General features: G+C 39.1%; 1 protein-coding gene across 8 annotated transcripts in view; it reads left to right on the top strand.

Annotated features, from left to right (window-relative positions):
* Nucleotides 1-19,962, top strand: part of LOC128886415 (uncharacterized) — a 461,940-nt gene that overhangs the window by 345,397 nt on the left and 96,581 nt on the right. For all 8 annotated transcript variants that reach the window (XM_054141365.1, XM_054141347.1, XM_054141339.1 and 5 more), the window contains 3 exons: nucleotides 200-426; nucleotides 2,682-2,983; nucleotides 4,016-4,293. In XM_054141365.1, the coding sequence (XP_053997340.1) occupies nucleotides 200-426; nucleotides 2,682-2,983; nucleotides 4,016-4,293 (807 nt within the window). The remainder of the gene's footprint in view (nucleotides 1-199; nucleotides 427-2,681; nucleotides 2,984-4,015; nucleotides 4,294-19,962) is intronic.

Genomic DNA, 19,962 nt, shown 5'->3' with positions numbered 1-19,962 from the left:
ATATTACTTAATTTAGGTTTTTGTTGACATTAGAAAAGCGAAGGCGTACCAATATTATCAAGATTATGAAGGGTAAACAAGATTTATTATGTATCACTGCTCGTTCTTTGGAAATTAATTTCGATCAGTAAGACACCCATGTTTAAATTTGATACGATCGCAAACGGTTCATGAGGTATCCTTTTTTTTTTTGTTTCAGGTCAAAACAGAGCGTCTCACGCCAGACAATAATTCAACGTCTTCGAGAAGCGTGACGCCGTCGTCGTCTAGCCATCCAGGAACGCCGCCAAATGCTACCCCTTTGGGTGGACCTGAGGGCCCACCACCACCCTACCACCTCAAGCACATGGAGCAGATGATGGAACAAAACTGTAGCGATTTCATGAGAAGGCTTGCTGCCAAGTACAATAACGCCAACCCTAACGAGTGAGTTTTCTCCCTTCTTTCTGTTGGAAATGAACGTTCTGATGCTTCCATGGTTCGAGTTATAGTCAACACTCGCAGAAACTTCTGAGATCGTTCTGGAGGAGTATTCCAGTATCGTGTCCAGTAATATCATTTTAGAGGAGTATTCCAACAGTCCAGTGAGTTATAGCTCACACTTTTAGCAATTATAACCTCTTACTGCTTCAAAACAAAAAGACGATTATCATTTATTTGAATTTCACTTTCCTATTCGCTGAGATGGTCAATTTGACGCATCCGCATATCATTCGGAACACGCTTAGAAAGAGAGGGAAATATATTCCCACACCATAACGTAGGAACGGGTGCCTCTTAGAGGCAGTATAGGACGATTAGCCAAATAGTAGTATTACACATATGGTATAAATTAGATTTTCAATTTGTCTTCCCCAACTCTCGATTATCCTGTTTCGGTCCCAATGGTGCCGGTTAATCGAAGTCCCACTGTATTTAACAAGTATGCTATAGTGTGCCGTAGCGTGCCACAGGTTTCTCACTCCACAAATCTGCAGATTTCATAAAAGCTTGACGCAACCACTTGTCAATTTGCATCCTCGATACAAAAATTTCAATCATCTGATTATCTCTCTCCATTGAGAACCCAGCCATGCTGTTCATCCACTGAAACTCCTGAGTGTTTAAGACCGCGAAGTCAACAAAGAATCCCGCAGTGGATTTTCAGAGAGCCGAAGAATCCGCGACACTTCCTTTCGCAAGCGCAATTAAAGATCTAAGTGCAGCACGCGCGTCTGTCGCCGTCTAGAATTATTTAAAGTGAAGAGTGCAAGACCTTGGAAGTCATGACGCTTGCCTTGACATTATTCCGCGCGATCTCCCTGTTCCGTGTGCATACGTGGGAACATAGAGACGCGTAAGAGGCGGTCCTCCGCAGTCTCCAGAGAGAGAGAGAGAGAGGACGGGGGAAACACAAAGCAGCTGAGAGAAAATATTGATCGTCTTGTTACATGTCTTGAAATATCGATGTCCGACGGAACGGTCGGCGTGTCCCGCGTAATATTGTCGCGGAACCGGTTGCCGATTCGTCGACTTTCAATTATGCACCTTCCGGCACTAGGCTTGGAACGGGTCGAGCTGAAGGTGCTCACTCGATCATTCAAGTATCGCATAGATCCGCTTGACGAGCACGCTGGAAGCCCTCTAGGATGCTTGCGGTCTGTGGCATTTCGAGGAGAAAGTACCTCGTTCCAATTCGTTGAATAAATATATACCCCCCGTTCCTCCGCGTGTAACCATGACTGGGGACTTACCATGATGCAGAACGCTGGGAAAAGTCGGCGATTCGTCGTGGGGGCACTCGTTGACGATTTTGATTGCATTCGCGGGAGCGAGTGCTGAGGAATAAACAGTATAGCAATGTTTGTTGAATTAGGAGTTTGGGAAATGTTTTCTTGATTTAGATGTTATTAGTTAATATATTCTTGATCGAACGAAAATAATAAAATTCTGAAGCCGGACGTCGCGAAGGAGGATGTTAAAAAAGTGCGAAATTTGCATTCTTTACTCACAATACAATATTACATTTAGAATTATAGCCAGATAAAATTATGTTACTAATACCAAATTCAATGTTCTATCAATTTATATATATCAACAGATTGAGCTGTTTAGGACCTTTTCTGTCTAAACGATCTCATAATTTCTCTATGAAAAATACACCACTCGACACTTTAATATTATTGAATGTAATAAATTACCTGAATTAATTATCTGAAACAGAATTTAGTAACAAAAAATTGTACAGTGACAATTGATGACATACATTCGTACAGCAACCCATTTAACATAAACGATTCCTGTACGAATACTTCTTACACTGACTGTATATGTATTAGTTATTCATTAAAAGTGATAAGTGTCCATATATTTATGGACAGAGGTGTATGTCTTTGAAACTTAAAGTTGATATTTCGTTCATTACATGCAACATTCAAATTGCATGTAAAATATTTTTTTGTGTAATCAGAATTGGAAAACACATCCAGAGAGCCTGCTTTAGATGTGACACCCTGCATATTATCAGGAAATTAAATTTGTCCTTAAAAATTTATAATTAATGAACACATTTACACTCCCTATGAAATTGGTCACTGGAAAATATGCAATATAATTGCCTGTGAGGAGTAAATGAAGTTTAAAAAAAAAAGAAAAATAGGTTGTCGACGAATCTAAGCAGAAGACGTTATTCGAAATTGCAGTTACTTCAGTTCACCTAGGAACGGCTACCCTCCCGGTTTAGATCCAAGGTTTCCGGCGTTTAAAACGGCCGCGACGCCCTTCGTCGGTTTGATGGCGCCTCTGGGTGCACCTCAACCATCGACTGTACCAACCACCTCACCTCTTTCTAGCAAAGACCCGAAGGAACAGAAGCAAGACAGTCTCTTCGGCAACCCGGTGTTTCCGCCTATGCTCGATATGTCGTCGACGCAGGCTCTCTTGCACATGGTGAGGACTGCGAACGCCGCGCAGAATGCAGCTGAACTGGAAACCTACCTTAAAGGTAAACGATTGTTCGTTCAACTGCGTTTTCTTATTTTCAATTCTTATTATCTTAAGATATCATTCGCTCATTTCTTAGTCTCAACTTCTTTTCTGTTTTCCACGTTTGTATCTTTTTATTTTTTTAACAAAAGAAAAAATTGTACTGTACATTTGTAGAATAAACTGTAGATACTGTAGAATTGTTAATAAGGGAGCTTGTATACGTGAAAGTAATTAAGAAAATTAGGGAACTCCTAGACTTCTTGGTTTTAGACTCTTAGTAATCTCCAAATCAAAGAATCTAAAACGTATATCTATGAAATTATTTTTGTCAGGATGATGCGTAATAATTGTCAGGGAAAGAATTTTAAAGGAATTATACAAGATGGAGCATTTTAAATGGGACCACTCGAATATCTCTGTTATTTATAATTCTACGAAAAGAATCTATAGAACAAAGTTACATTATTTCAAAGGGTGTGTGTAATGGTGGGACCATTTGTTTTTCAAGGTCATTCAGTAAACTGATTTCAATGTTATTGAAATTCTTTTAAACGGGAGTGGATATTTTCGTTATTGGAAACTTGTAGCTGATAAAAAAAAAATTCAAACAAGCTTAATACCTTTAGATAACTGAGTATATTGAAGTATGACTTCAACTCTTATGAGTAATAGATAATTACATTTATTTCAATTTCTTTTTAAATACCGACTTCAAAAGGCCTGTATCCCTTTAAACAATGTAATTTGGTCTTACAAGTTGTTTTCATAGAATTCTAAATAACGAAGGTATTCAGGTATTCCCACTTAAATCCTCCAACCTGTATATTATTCAATTTTATCGTAAAGACTGTAGAAATTCAGGTATATGTAATACACATAAATTAATGTACATATGTATATAAAATTAACAAAGAAAATTTGGAGATCTTAAAAATCAGTTTTCAAAAATATATCCTGAACTTTAAATACAGAATACTAGAATTACAAACTATATTATTCCTAATTGCACGCACATTTATTAAACGGTTAAGTCGTCTTTCACGACCAGGTGCAAACAAAAGAGACGCCGGTGTGACGAGTCCCCTGGACCTGTCGACTCCAGGAGGATTCGCTCCTCGCAAGAGGCAGCGAGCGGAGACCAGGAGACCTGGAAGCGTATCGCCCAAACCGAAGGCAACTCCGAGGCCCACAACACCACCCCCGGTTAGGTGTCCGTCTCTCTGCGGTCACATGCCCTGCGGCGACGGCCAAGCTGTGAATCGATGGACCATCGAGGATGTCGTCAACTACGTGTCATCGATAGATAGCTGCGCGGAGTACGCACAGGTGAGTCAACCAGCAGTTTTTTTCTTCTCATCTGAGGTTTCATAAGAACCGCCAGAAGCGCTGGGGAAACTTTAGAAGGTTGGAATTCGAAACCGAAGTAAAGTCTTTGTTCGAATGTTTCGACCTTCCATTGGATTTGCTCTTCAGCTAATGGAAATTTATGAGATTGAGTTGAATTAAGGGGGCAAGAAGAAGGAAAGACGATCGTTTTTTTTTGAAAAGTGGAAGTAGGAAGATGAAAGATGGATGCAAAGGAATAGAAGCTGACGGTTGAAGATGTGTCAAATTTATGTAAAACTTATTTATTATATTAAAACTAATGCTTTCAGTATATGATCATTGTTTCTAATATCTAAAGTGAAGGTTATCAAATATGAATGACAGTCCTCTGAGAATCTAAGTCTCAAGATTCGTTTCTCTGCTTCAATTTTCCATCGTTCTGTCACTCTCGTTTCATAAAACAATTCTTCTCTTATCTTCTTACAATAAAAACCTTAGTGAATTTTAATTCCTTGGACGCGCAATAAAAACTCGCGATCTGAAACGCGCCACTCGAATCGCGCGTAAATCACTTCATCTGTACAAGACCTGTCACGTCGTTACATTTCATTTACGTCCGAGCGAAACATCGACTATCCTGAAAAGCGGTTTCAATTATAAACCGACCACATCGCAGACAAGGTTACGCTTTTAATTGCTCCCTGTTTCGATATCTCTCCCCGTGCTTTCTCTCGTCCGTGGCTTTTCAAACGTGTTTTCTTTCGATCGCGAGCCCCCGCGAACGTCGCAGCCGGGACGTGTATCGGCAATTTCTCCGAGATCGAACAAAGAAGAGTGCCACGCGTTCGCTCGACTCTGCTTGCGTCACCGGGCTCGAAAATTAACGAGTGGCCAGTCGCGGGAATAGGTTTCAACCGTGCCAGTTTTAATTGCTTTTGAAAGTCGTTCGCGTAATGAGGCGTATCGAGATACGTCGCGCAATATCTTTCGAGCTGCGCAGCCTCCTCTCCGACATCCACGTTGCGATGAGGCAACGAAACAGGCCTAGGAAGCATTGAATGACCTGACATCAGTCAATCCAGACAGTCTGGCATCAGCGTGGAGACGGTGCGCCCGTTAGGAAAGTTCTATAATGACCCCTCGAAGCTAGAATCGACCCTGCACACCCCTCTCTGTTCGTCGTGTCCACACTTTCTCCCCCTTTTTCACGGGAGAGCGAACTCTCTCGCTTTTATCCCCCTAGGCGAAATTCCAACGGGGAACGTCAAGTTATTCGTAATCGCCTTCAACGTTTCATTTTTTTTTTTTTTAGGGTTTTTGTTTCCAATGGGGATTTGTTGAAAAGGAACAGAGTCGTACCTTAGCTTAGTGAAATCGCCACCTCCGAATGCAAAATTTTGATCAAAATCAAATTGCATTCGTTTGTCCACGATTTGTCGAATAATAAACGAATTTACGATCTTCTTTTGCAATAATTCGTGACTCGATAGGCTAAGAACTTATTCCCCTTAGAGTAATTGCGATCAATTTGAACTACGAGACGTCTTGTAGTTGGCAGTGAATGGGGTTAATATGTATACAAAAATTAACTTGATTCGAATTTTTTTGTTATATCTGGTGGTATCGATATCATGTGAATTGAAATCGCTATAAAAGTTTAGATTTCTCGTGCAGTATAAAACAGAACAGAAGTTATGAATCTACTAGACAATGTAATTAGACAAATACATTGGACAATACAATTAGACAAATATATTAGCCAACATAATTAGACACATATATTGGGCAATGCAATTCGATAAATATTTTAGACAATATATTGCCTAAGGCACGAGTGTGATGGAATGAGAGAGGGTGAAAATGGGTAGAAGTTTGTGTAACTAAGCCCATTTCTTGACTTGAAAGCTGAAATAAATATCTATCTATCTATCAATATCAAGGATCGATGAAATCTGATCATAGAAAAGATGTAATAATTTTCAGTTAGAGTATACACCAATAAATCACACCACTTCGAAGATAATTTAATGCATAAAATCTGAAAAACTGAATTTAAATTAGGATGTAAAAAGTTTTGATCAACGTTATGGTTGAACAGTTAATATAACAGTCATAATATCAAAGTATTGAGTAATTCAGTACGCAGAGAAAAGGTAATAATTTGTAATTAAAGTACGTACGAATAATTCATACCACTTTGATGAAATCGTGTTTCAATTAATGTTTCGGAATCCTAAGAAGTGAATTCAAATTAGAATTTTAAAAATTTTCATTTCGCATTAACGGTTCGCTTAAGCATTATGCTCAATCATTGTCAGAAATACGATGGATTGTTTTATAATTGGAGCCTAAACGCGAGGCTGTAATTATAGATCTGATAGGGGCAGAAGCGAATTGATTAATTTGAGACAATTAAGCGGTACCGTCTCGTTAGCAGGCGGTATCCTTTCTTGCGAAGTTCGCCAAGCTACGAATAAGTTTCTTCGACTTCTCCACGGTTGCTCTTCCTGATTGAAGTTATTAGCCTGTCACATTGGTCACTCACGCTTGACAGACAGCAACGTTACTGAATTCTTCTCTGTTCGGTCATTGTTTCGTTTTTGCGACCGAAACAACAGACTATTCTTCTTCTTACATTCTCATCTCTACAGAAGATGGATTGTCTAAAGGGTTTCTTCACCTTCAATTACATCCTTTTTGAGTAGTAGACATTTTGAATAATAGACATTTATGCGAATTTTTAACGGTTACGAACAGAAAATAATTTAATACTTGTATTTTTATTTCAAGACAAGTAGAGTATTTATTTTTTGTTACTTATTCGGTCTTCATTTATTATAGGATATATTTGTCGATTTTTATTCTTTTTGTAAAACGTTGTGTTTGTAAAAATAATTATTTACAATGGTGTTATCTTCATGATTCATTTTTCTAAATAAATTCGATCTTTCAAATGAATAATTTCTCGTTTCATCGATTTTACACAATTATAAAGATGGGGTGCAAGAAGTAGCAAAAATTGATTTTTAGAATCATAAAAAAACATAATTTTAGATAATTATGTTAATACATAATATTACTCCAAAATTATCCAGATTTCCTTGTAACAATATATATTTAGGAATTATTTAATATTCGAGCCAAATAATACTGATTGCCTCTACAAAGCTATTAAATATTCTCTTAACACCACTCTAGAGGCTGAAAAAAAGGCCTAACTTTCATAATTAATTTTGAGAGTATGGCAAAAGGAATAAGATTTCTTTTCACAGGGTTTGTTAAAGAGTCGCTTCGCCGCCGCCATTGTGAACTCAAATTATAATACAATAATTTTTCTTTATACTTCAATATATGTTAAACAAACCCTGTAAAAAGAAATCCTATTCCTTTTGCGATACTCTCAAAATTAATTATCAAATTATTAGGCCCTTCTTTTAGATTCTAGAGTCGTGTTACCTCTTAACAATACACTACATGCAAATTTCGTAAACCTCCCTCAGCCAACTACACAGAGATCATTACCAATAGACAGTACCAAGCATACTCCAACAGAGGTCAGAAGAATTACGTACTCTTCCCATTAAAACGTCACGCTTCTATTTTCGTTACCAAACAAGAGCATTACTGCCGTTCCTAAAACCCAGTTCAAAGTTCCCAGAATTCTGACGCACCCGTTCGTGGAATCCTCTTGTCTGTTGATCCATTCAACCGTGCGTCGTTCCCGATAACACGGCCGATTCCGCCCGTGAGGGGAAAAAAAGCTCTCGGGACACCTTCCTGACGTTCCAAAAACACTGACCGGTCTTTGGGGGCCCGTTTCGAAGCGTAACGTGGTTTCTCGAGAACTGTCAGGTCCGATTATGTTAGCCAGCTATCGTTAGGCCTTCGCAGCCACGGTCCTCTCGAGACGTCAGCCTGTCAGGTCCGTAAATTTTTGTGGGGGCATCCACCTAGTCATGCATATACATGAACACTCGAAAGGGGATCTCGAGTATTTCGATCGACCGTCCAGTCGAATTCGAGGATGACGACGGGTCGAACACGAATATCGCCGCTGGCGGATCAAGTCATTACGGTCTTTACGGGCGGAATTTAAGAGACAGAGATTCGGGCGCCCCCGCGACTTTTTACGTTGCTAAATATGGCGTTTGTTCGTAAGGTAAACGCACTCTGTCCTTTGCACTCTACTGGTGACGTAATGGATTCGTTGCGAAAGTGGTAGGACTCCATTTTTCTTTCTTCTGAGGTTTAAGGTACACAATCAGGATGAAATTGTTCTGCTTACGAGTCTTTCATACCTTTATTCTTCAACACTTCCATCTTTTAATAGTTATTCTTCAAAACCTCCACTCTTTAATCCAGGCATTCTTTAACGCCACCACTCTTTAATGTTTTATATCTTTAGTATCTCTATTTCGTAACACCTCTATTCTTTAATATCTCCATTCTGCAAAACATCTCTATTCTTTAATTCCTCTATTCTTTAACACGTTCACTCTTTAATATCTCCATTCTGCCACATCTCCGTCCTTTGAGACCTGTATCCTTTAATGTCTCCATTCTTTAATGCCTGCACCCTTTAATGCTTCCAGTCTTCAACGCCTCCACTCTTTAATGTTTCGTATCTTTAGTATCTCTATTTTTTAACATCTATACTCTTTAATATCTCCATTCTGCAACACCTCTATCTTTTGATTTCTCCATTTTTTAAGACCTCCACTCTTTAATATCTCCATTCTGCAACACCTTTATTCTTTAATTCCGCAATTCTTTAACACCTATATCCCTTAATTTCTCCATTCTTCAACACCTCTATCATTTAATGCCTCCACTCTTTAATACTTGTTTAGTAAGTAAAAGAACACTTGACTTTCAAAAACGGTACCACAGTTGCCTTAAAATTGTTCGTGTACACAAAAATAATTTTTGGAGTTCAAAGGGTTAATTGTAACCTTAGCTACGATTTCTCTTCGGTATAGACTACAACGCTAATGACAGCGATTAATCTAGTCCGCGAATATCCCCTCAGAGCAATTATGAGTTTTTATACTATCATAAATACCTGCCAACCCATAAAAAACAACGAAAAATAATAATTACACATGTTCGCAAGTATTCGATGAAAGTCACGTTTCGGCCATTTATATTTTCATCCTCTTCGGTGTTTAAAAATCATACGAGTACATGATAAAGAAATTCTGTCAGCAGAAGAGGAATTTCACAATCGTTAAATCAAGTTTGAAACCCATTACGACACTCGAAGGCAGCTTCGTGCTCCTTAGCATTGAAATAATGCTTCACAGTTGACATTATTCTCCGGTTGGCAGGTGTGGTATGTGATTTGTGACCACTGAGTGTCGCGTGAATTGATGTTTGAAAATGTGCTGCTCAAAACAGTCGGAACGACGCCTACTCGAATGGCATTGTCGCTCAGGAAGGTGTCCAGTACTTTAGATACATGGTGAGTCACGCAAATCTCGTATCTCTTGCGCGAGGTTGAGTGACATAACAGTGCCTATCTTTCTGCGATCTCAAATTTTTCTCAAGTACGACGATCCACTGGAGTAGTGCAATTGTACTTCCTGTTCGAACGACCTTATACGTAAATCGATTTCACTGATACTATTCTGCTCATAGAAATATTAGTTTCAGGTATCTTAACAAGAAATATTTTATATATCTTGAATTTTTCTATTGTTTATTTTTGTTATCAAAGAAAATGTTCGAATGTTAATTTCATAGGCTTAAATGAGCTGGTATTTATTCACGGTTCGACTTTTAATAAATTGTAATTGATTTAACATATATTATTGTTTATTCACGTTTCAGCCTTTTATTTTAGGGACACCTTCAGAAACTATAAAAGTTATAACTTGGTAAATCGAACATATAGAAATATAAAATGCTATTAGATTTGTTATTGATAACGGTTTTACCATCGATAACTTCCTAAGGAACAAGTTTAGGGCATTAGTATGTTAATACTTTTTTGTAGAGCATAAGAAACTGCATCGGCCTATGTCGTCAAAAATATAGGTTTCCGTTTAAAAAGAACTACAGTTGCATTTTTCTAATGCACTGATGCACAAAAGTGCATAAAATTAGTTGCATGTTATGCACCATCCAAAACCATTTATAATATCTTTTCCTGCCTCTAATTGTTTAGGTGGTACAGCCTGTTCCAGTTGCGTGAGACACCCTGTATCAGCGTGCCCTTAAGCATATCTACAGAGAAATAATCGAACCTTATCTTAGAGCCTGTTAGAAACGAGAAAATCACCATCTAACACACCGCCAGCCTCGGAGCCAAGCATACAAATTTAAACTAAGCGTCATTAACGAGCAATTAAAGCTGGTCTAAACGCACGTCTTTATTGACGACCATAAATCCCGGCTGCCAAACGCGCCGCGATAATTAAGTACGCAGTATTCGCCGGCAATTATTTACATTTCCCCTCTATAGTTTCTCGCCGTACGTCGAAACGAAAGTGAGCGTACGTACCGCGGCACTATTCCAGATCTAGATAAGGATCGATGCTATAATTCCACGGGATCTACCGAAGGATCGCTCTCACCGTTGATCAGTTCGCGGTATCCTTTATAAGATAATCTCGAGACGTCGCGACGCGATACGGTATTTACGAACTAGAAAACCTTGTAAATTGTACGTTCGTGCTTCTGCTATCTGCGATTCGTCACGATGGCTGGGTACGCCTTCGTCGTCCATCACCGGTGAACTCTGCGTCTCGGCTCGGAAAACGCTTTAACGAAAGGATAAACGTTTTTAACGCGTTCAAGTATTATAAAACAGGAGGTACTGATTGTTTACCGTTTCGTGAACTGTTAACAGTTTTGTAGGAGAAACTCGATACTGGTCATTAATTTCGATACACGCCTGACTCGTCGTTGAGACCATTTGATGTTTTGATTAAGGATCGATATACTATCACACAATATTTCATTATATCGTCAATCCATAAGTGTTATTAGCTGACTATGCTTCGTGTGTAGGGAACATCAAGAACGTGAACGAAGAGAATTCTTTTTATAATACACATTTGTTTTAAAAGAACTGAAAGAAAAGAAATAAAATAAAATATGCCTTTCTTACATATGAACAAAAGAAAACAGAAGGAAAATAAAGGAGGGTACGCCTCACACACCGTGTAAAACAGACCTCCGCACCAAACGTATGCAAAAGCCTGATTAGCTTATACGTTCAAAAATACAAAATAGAATAATTACATATCAACAATAAGTAATTAGTAGAATGCAGATTTGTATGCATTTATAGGAAATTTGCAGCAAAGACAAAATTACAAAATGCACATAGTATGTAATAATATAAAAGAATATTAGAAAAAAAATTCATATTATAATATACAATACATATATTGCAGATATAATGCAGATTTGTATGCATTTATAGGAAATTTGCAATAATATAAAAGACACAATGCAATTGTAAAGACAAAATTACAAAATGCACATAGTATGCAATAATATAAAAGAATATTAAAAGAAAAATTCATATTATAATATACAATATATATAGTAAAATAAATTCCTATTTAGGTTCTATTTATGTAGGCACGTTTGGAAAGATTTTATTTTTCCATAGAGATCGCAATCTCATTTATTTTAAACTTCTTTTTACACTTCATAAAATTTCACTAGGAGAGGTATAAAATTCAGGTACCCTACCTATGATGTTTAAACTCCATCACAAGTCATCCACTCACAAAGGACAGTATCTAACTACCAAAACATGATTTTATTCCTCTTGAATAGTCACTCGTATCTCCTACATTTTATTCCAGTCCAGGTGCTCAGACAATGTCCTTCCACTTTTCTCTCGAATTTACTATGACACTCCATTTCAAGAATGAATCCTATCGCGATTTTCGTTTTACACGCACTTATATAGTAAAATATAACCAAATCGCGTAAGAACCATTGATAAGTCCTCGTCGCGTAATTTACTCTAACAAGAAGCGTCTGGAGGAAACACGTACGAAACGTTGCACGTTTGAGAATCAGAAGAGGACGGGTTTTAAACTGCCGTGGCATCCTCGCAAAGTGTCCCCGTGTACCTGTGTCCCAAGTGTACCCACACGGAGGCCCGGAGACACTTGGTCCCAGGATCGTTAGAAAGTCATAAATGTGAATCGAATCGGTTCGTACGTCTTTCGTGATGTGGCACACAAGAAGATATCGTGTCTTCACGTCCCACGCATGATTTTCATGCGAACTCCTCCATCGTTTTCGCTCGCGTTTTATCGGCCTCGCGCTTGTCGTTCGTTCCAGGCTTTGTTCTGCTCGCGCTGACAAAGTGTCAAGATTCTCTTACTTAGCAGAAGACACCGTAACCGTTGGTGTGCTTCGGTTCGGGATCGGTTCTGGAAATAGGCAGCATTTTCAATTCGTTTTTCGCGAGTTTCAATGAAAAGACGCGGAGAAAGGGTACAGACAAATGGAGAGTTTGAAAATGAATATATTAGGGGGGGCCAGAAAGTAATGTCGTTTCTTTTAAATTCAATTCAATGAAATAAATTTATAACAAGCTTTTAATTTTAATCTTTTGCTATCTACTGTGTTATGTACATTTTCTACAATCTGAAATAATCAAGGTGATCTTCTTCAAGTATTTAGCTTGCGAAGCAGCTCATAAAACGTAGACGTTTCTCTCGCACGTTAGACGAGTGGACGTCGTCATTTCTCGTGATGACTCTTATTCATCTGTGTGAAAATAGTGACCTTTTAGACAAGTTTTAATGCGTAACGATGAAAAAAAAAAAATCACAGAGCCTTAGGTATGGAGAGTAAGCCTACTTCGAAGCTAGAAACTCATTTACAGATAATGCAGTGTGACACGGATCATTATCACGATGGAGCAACCAGGTGTCAGTAATGATTAGACACGGCGAACACTTTCCTTTTTATTTAGTTCTTTCTCTTCGAGGCTTGCTGTTGATTGTCGATTGTACTAGATCGCCAACTTTAGACTTTCCATATTTTCAATTTATCTTACCATGACAAGGATTAAGGAGTTCCTATTCTTCTGAAACAGTTCACACTATGAAAAAAATATTGTGAATAAGATAATACTTGGCCTTCGTAAGCGATTGTTAACTTTGTATAGGTGTGCCAAGCACTTTCATCTGGTTTAATACAAAATTTGATGGCACAATGTTTGTACGAGCGCTGTCGCTTAGCTCGTAGCTTTCGCTACCGCGGCCGCTCCAACGGTATACGCGCGCTCCGATTGGTCAGTGTTTTCCGTTAATATCTCCTCAACGAAGTCTCGGACAACATTTTCGCTAATGCAAAAGTTGTTTCAAATCACCTTCCGAACCACCCCTTTCAATGTGTCACAACAGTTTTGGGACACCCTGTATATCAATTGATACCTTATTTATCTCAACACATACTCTCATTGATAGCAATTTTTAAATTTGTATCGTGTAAAAATATAACTCGTACAAAGTCAGCAATTAGTGAGGTACGAATAATTTCGTGACTCACTGTTTCCGCCTTTAAGCAGCGAAAGGGTTGAAGCTCCGGCAGAAGCATCGAACGAGCTAGAAAACTGGCTCCTCCGCATCGCCCAACATGCAAATCGTTCATCACCGATTCCTCGCGGCCGCTCCAAAAATGTCGGCCTGTCAGACACATCTACACGGTGTCCGTGGCGTGCAATTACCGGACGAATCGTGGTTACGTCGGCGAGAGCCGTTCCTCGTAAATCGTTAATCGATATAACGAGGAAGCCCGGAGCTCGTGTATCTCTGCATCAAGGCGGCCCCGAGGGATCTGGAACGATTTTGACGCGCACGGGATCGACGGGATCATTCGACATGCCCGTCCGTGATCGACGCGATCCCCGATGAATATTATCGCCTATTAATGATTAATTGACCAACGTCGGGACCCCGTTTACGTGTGCGAGACGGTGCTCGCCGCGTTAGCTCTCCGCTTCCAGAACGAGAGAGGTCGGTCTGGGTCGCATCACGCTCCGCGCCGAATCGTTAGAAAGTCTGCTCTGAATCCCTCCATCGGACGTCTCACTCTCTCGTTTTTCCACGTTACGGATTCATTTCTCATTCGTGCGTTCCCGATTTTTCGCGTCTAGGTCCCTTCCACCCGCCGATCTTGCTCTATTTTTCCCTTCGCACGTATTTACCTGCTCGGCGAGCGTGACGAGCGTGAACGAATTCTATTAAAGTGATTATGACCGTCGAACGTGCGAAACATTTCACGGGTTCGACGTCGAGCGATTTCTATACGCTGTTAGATGCGTCATTGAAAATTTGAACGATTCTGTTGCGATATTTATGTAGGCGCGATTGGAGAGTGGATTGATAGATCGATAATACGCAGAATTTGTTGGAATGAGAGGTGCAGTCGAAAAATGGAAGATTCTACTTGCATAGTTACAAAGGAAAGCTTTTTAGGTGTCCGTCTACGATTGTTTTGATTTTTGGATACGTTTTAAAGGGCCGAAAAATAAGACATATGTATTTTTTATATTTGCCCGTTTTCATATTTAGAGGGCGAAACGACCTCCTAATAGTTTCAGCTGTAATAGGCTATTATTATAAACAAATTATTTTTTATAAAATTTAGGGCCACATTTCATATGCAGATAAAAAATTATGAATGTTTTTCTTAAAAAGCTTAGACAAATATTTTAGACGATATAATTAGACAACTATATTAGGCAATATGATTGGACAAATACATTGGGCAATGCAATTAGACAAATATATTAGCCAACATATTTAGACAAATACATCGGGCAATGCAATTAGATAAATATACTAGAAAATATACTTAGACAAATATATTTAGCAATACAGTTAGACAAATATATTAGCCAACATAATTAGACACATACATTGCGCAATGCAATTAGATAAATATACTAGACAATATAATTAGACAAATACATTAGGCAATATAATTAGACAAATATTTTAGACAATACAATTTGACAACTATATTAGGCAATATAATTGAACAAATACATTTAGCAATACAATTAGAGAAATATACTAGACAATATAATTAGACAAATACATTAGGCAATATAATTAGACAAATATTTTAGACAATATAATTTGACAACTATATTAGACAATATAATTGGACAAATACATTTAGCAATACAATTAGAGAAATATATTAGCCAACATAATTAGACACACACACACACATATATATATAGGACAATGCAATTAGATAAATATATTGAGCAATATGATTGGAGAAATACATAACGCGATGGAATTAGACAAATATATTGAGCAATATATAATTTAACAGCCAGTGTAGCGGGAGTTGCTTAGCCAGTTGAATTTAATTTTCCACGTGGCATTTCACAGTAACAAAACTGCGGTATCCATTGTATCCGTGCGCGATCGTCATTAGCGCCGATGCCTAACCGCTGATAAGCTCGAAGGTAACAAGCCACTCTTTCGCCATCCGTCATGCGAATCCCCCGGGCTGGTGACGCGACGCGAATCGCGCCAATAAATCGTCAAAACGAAATGCAGAAAATCCGCGCGCAGAACCTCGCGACAAGTCGAACAAAGAGCTCCGTCGCTTCCTCGTCGACCCGCGAGCTGGCCTAAAGGCAGGCTGATTTATACGTTTAACAGACGCGTGTTCATGTACACGTACAAAGGTAACGTACTACAAGATCTTCAATTACACAAGACTTTTCCAGCGTAACGACCGCGAAGGCGAACCCTTTTCATCTCGCAGAAAGCGCTAACAACGAGCGCCCGAGCGAGATCCTTCGCAATCGAGACTAAACATCCCGCTCGATGGATGGCTCTCTTCCTAAGCGAAACTTTCCTAGGCGGAGGTGATTTGAGGCGATGGAAATACGCATAAGGGGGCGGGGAAGTATTACTGCTCGATGAACATTATGTTTATCTTCCGTGAAAAAGAAAAGAATTGGTAGCAATGTGTTTTCTCGCGTTAAAGTGTCTGATTATACTAATTAAAATTTGGTATCATTATTTAGTTATTTCTGGTAGTACAATTAAAAAATGGTTTGGATGAAAGTTTATCGGTACGTAGTGAGCTACTAGTTCGCATATTCTTGAATCTGTAAAAGTGCTTTTTCAGATTCGAAAAAGAAGTAAAGAAAGCAAAGGTCACCTTGGCTTTTTTAATTGACACTATACAGGTTGTCCTACGCAACTGGAACAAGCTGTATCTTCTAAACGATTGGGTGTAGAAAAAGATGTTAAAAGTGAAAGTGAAATGCTTTCGGATCGTGCATAACATGCGACTGATTTTATGCACTTTTGTGCATCGGTACATCAGAAAAATGCAACTGCGCTTTTAAAAAAGATGGAAATCTATATTTTTGACGATGCAGATCCATGCAGTTTTTCGCGACCTATAAAAAAGTATCAACATACTTACTCCGTAAACTTGTTCGTTAGGAAGTTATTGATGGTAAAAGTTATCTGAACTATTTCTGTCCCTGGGCTAGTGTTCTGGGGTACTTACATTATGTTCCATTGCAATGGTTGTTAACATGAATGTGCTGCTAATATTACCCACTGGGAATGGAAAAGTACTTGGACTGCAATGGAAGATGGTTTGAATGGATGGTTTGAAATCCTTGCATCTAATTTGAACTGGTAACCACTGAGTATCTCATTGAATCTCTTTTCAAATGGTTGAAATTTGAATTAATGGATCGATCTGGTAGAACTATGTGGAATATGCAAATGTCGATAGAGGGATATCGCTTCTGCGGTGGTTCGAGGAATGACGCCCCCGCCATTCCTGAGTTTCACCACACATGCGCGCACACATGCATACACATATATACAAATTAGATCATATCGAACCACTGGCATTCCTAATGAGGGTGAATGATAGGATGATCAGGATACAAATGAATTTATACATTTCAGACAAAATTAAACATAATCGATGTTTTGTATCGGTAATCTTTAAATAGTCCCAGAATCTTCTTGTAAATCCTGTTGCGAACTCAAAAAGATGTTGAAGAAATCAACATGTTTATGAAAATTATCCACGCCCCAGTTACTCAAAGAACAAGTTTCTCCTCTATCTTCAGCTATAACTCCTACTGATAAGTCGTTACACGCATCATTTAAATGTTACTGTCATTGAAATCCTTACTGAGACTGATAGACCTATTTTATTATTAAAAACCAGAATTCTAGAACCCCAGTTGTAAAACTCTTTACTAATACGAACCTTTCATCTCCGAGACTCGAATCTCGATATCGAACAAATCCAGGAATGTGAAAACTCGATAAATCCAGATCTCGAATTTCCGGAACCCAATAAGTCCAAATCTAAAAATTTCGAAACCCAATAAATTCAAATCCAGAGAGTTTCTGTTAAAAACATCCACTTTATGAAAATGATCCACGCTCCAGTTACTCAAAGAACAAGTTTCCCCTCTATCTCCGGCTATAACTCCTACTGACTACAGACCTATTTTATTATTGAAAATCAGAATCCGAGACTCGAACCTTTCGTCGAACAAATCCAGGAATGTGAAAACTCGATAAATCCAAATCTCGAATTTCCGGAACCCAATAAATCCAAACCTAGAAATTTTAAACCCAATCAATTCAAATCCAGAGAGTCTCTGTTAAAAACATCCACTTTATGAAAATAATCCACGCTCCAGTTATCCAAAGGACAAGTTTCTTCGAGTCGCTCCTCTATCTTCAGCTATAACTCCAGCTGATAGATCGTTACACGCATCGTCCGAGCGTCCCTTGGAAAAACCCACCTCGTTCGAGCAACCCGAGTCCTTTATCAGACCTGAACGCAGCCTGTACCGATAGAAACAGTTACTTGATCGACTGCGGAACGTACGACTTTATCCCGTGCGATAAGCCGGACAGGATCGCCGACGATTCGCTGGTAGAAAGTAGCGTCGATCCCGTGGCTCGATGGTTTCCATGGAATCCCCGCGATTCGACGATCGGTTTAATGGTCGACCACGTGGTCGGTGTCTACCTAATCGTTGGATCGCTAATTAACTGGTGGCCCACGTGCGCGCTTTCTCCCCGGGTGCATGCGTGTAAATTACGCGCGTACGCGAGGCTAATGCTCGCACGAACACGGCTCGATACGTTCAAACGTAGCTCTCAACCCAGTGCGTCACTATAGACAGATATAGACGCGCGTTTCTTTTGGAATTATTGTACCAGAAAATGTTCCCGTGTACGCAGACATTTCTGCGCTGTGACTCACGATCGTGCTTCTGTTGGCCTATTTGGAGTGGAAACTGGTCTTTACGTAACTGGATTCTTTAACGGAATTTTCAATCGCGATGAAAAATGCGTCACTTGTGTTCTGGAACCGCGTTCTTATCGCGGCGACCATCGCATCGGTGAATTGATCTTTTCGAGCGAATTTTTTGTTGAACGCTGAATAGAAACGACTTCGGGGGGCGATCTAACAAATTGATTAGACTGATTGGTGATATGTAATCTGACAGTAGAGCTTTTAGATGCGATCGGGGTAATGAATATATCTTGTTACCTAGTCTTCTCGAGCTATATATCTTTCAGATATTTATACTTGTTTGTGAAGAGAATGGATTATTATTCTTGAGAAAATTTATTCTGTTTGTATATGATTGCAGTTTAGAGAGTTACTCCAAAAAAAAAATCAAAAGAACGATTCGATAAAATTCTACAATTTCTATTTCGCTCACTATCGGTTCGAATTAACAGCAACGAAGCAATCCGCCATTTTTCACGGCAGATATAATTCATGCTGGTCGAACCAGTCGGACGATTGTCCAATTCGACACGAAAATGTTTAACCATTTTCTGCCAGCGTGAACCGAATGGACCCGGTACAACATCGTGTACGTTCTGGTTCAACACTCGAATATCTACATAGTCAGTCAGCGGAGAGAAATTCATACAGAGGCACACGTAGGTAGATATACGCAAGGCGATACGTACGCTCCTACGGCCAAGACCGTTTTTCTTCCACTGACAGATCGCTACCGTTCGTTTAGAAACATGTACCGCGATAAACCGTGGATATAGCTTTCAGTGGCGTTCGTGTTCTGTCATTTCCAGATGAAAATGTCTCCCCGATACGTTGGTCGAACGCAGGCGTAATTAGGGGCACATTAAGCCGCGAAGTATATACACGAGTTCATTATGATAATGAAAGACAGTCGTCGAATTAATAATTTCTTTTTTCCTCACAGACCCCGGGCGTGTGACACGTCGAACGAACAGCGGCGATAGCGCGTTTCAAACGCGGCGCCTTAAAAATCGCTCGGCCAAGACAGATGGTTGTAATTAATGGCGGGTTGGTAGAAAATTACCACGTTCGGTATCCAGCCACTTCATTACACCTTTTTCTGGTTGTTGGTTTTTAGTCGGAGCGGGAACAGACATTTGGAACGAGCTTTTGATTTGTTGCGCGTGGGCAATTTACTGTTTCAGCGTTCGTAATCAATTTTGGTCTCCGTGGTTAATTTCAAATTCTCTTGCGCATTGTTAGAAGGAGAAGGATCAGGCAAATTTATCAATAATAGAAATCCTCTATTGCGATTATTATCCTAAAAAATTACAGTGAAAGCATTGTCAATAATTGAGTGACTCTAGAAAGACATTAGAGGTCTATGATTACATT

This window comes from Hylaeus anthracinus, unplaced genomic scaffold (genome assembly GCF_026225885.1).
Source record: "Hylaeus anthracinus isolate JK02 unplaced genomic scaffold, UHH_iyHylAnth1.0_haploid 0, whole genome shotgun sequence".
Classification (NCBI taxonomy): domain Eukaryota; kingdom Metazoa; phylum Arthropoda; class Insecta; order Hymenoptera; family Colletidae; genus Hylaeus; species Hylaeus anthracinus.
This window is presented reverse-complemented; position numbering and strand designations above follow the sequence as displayed.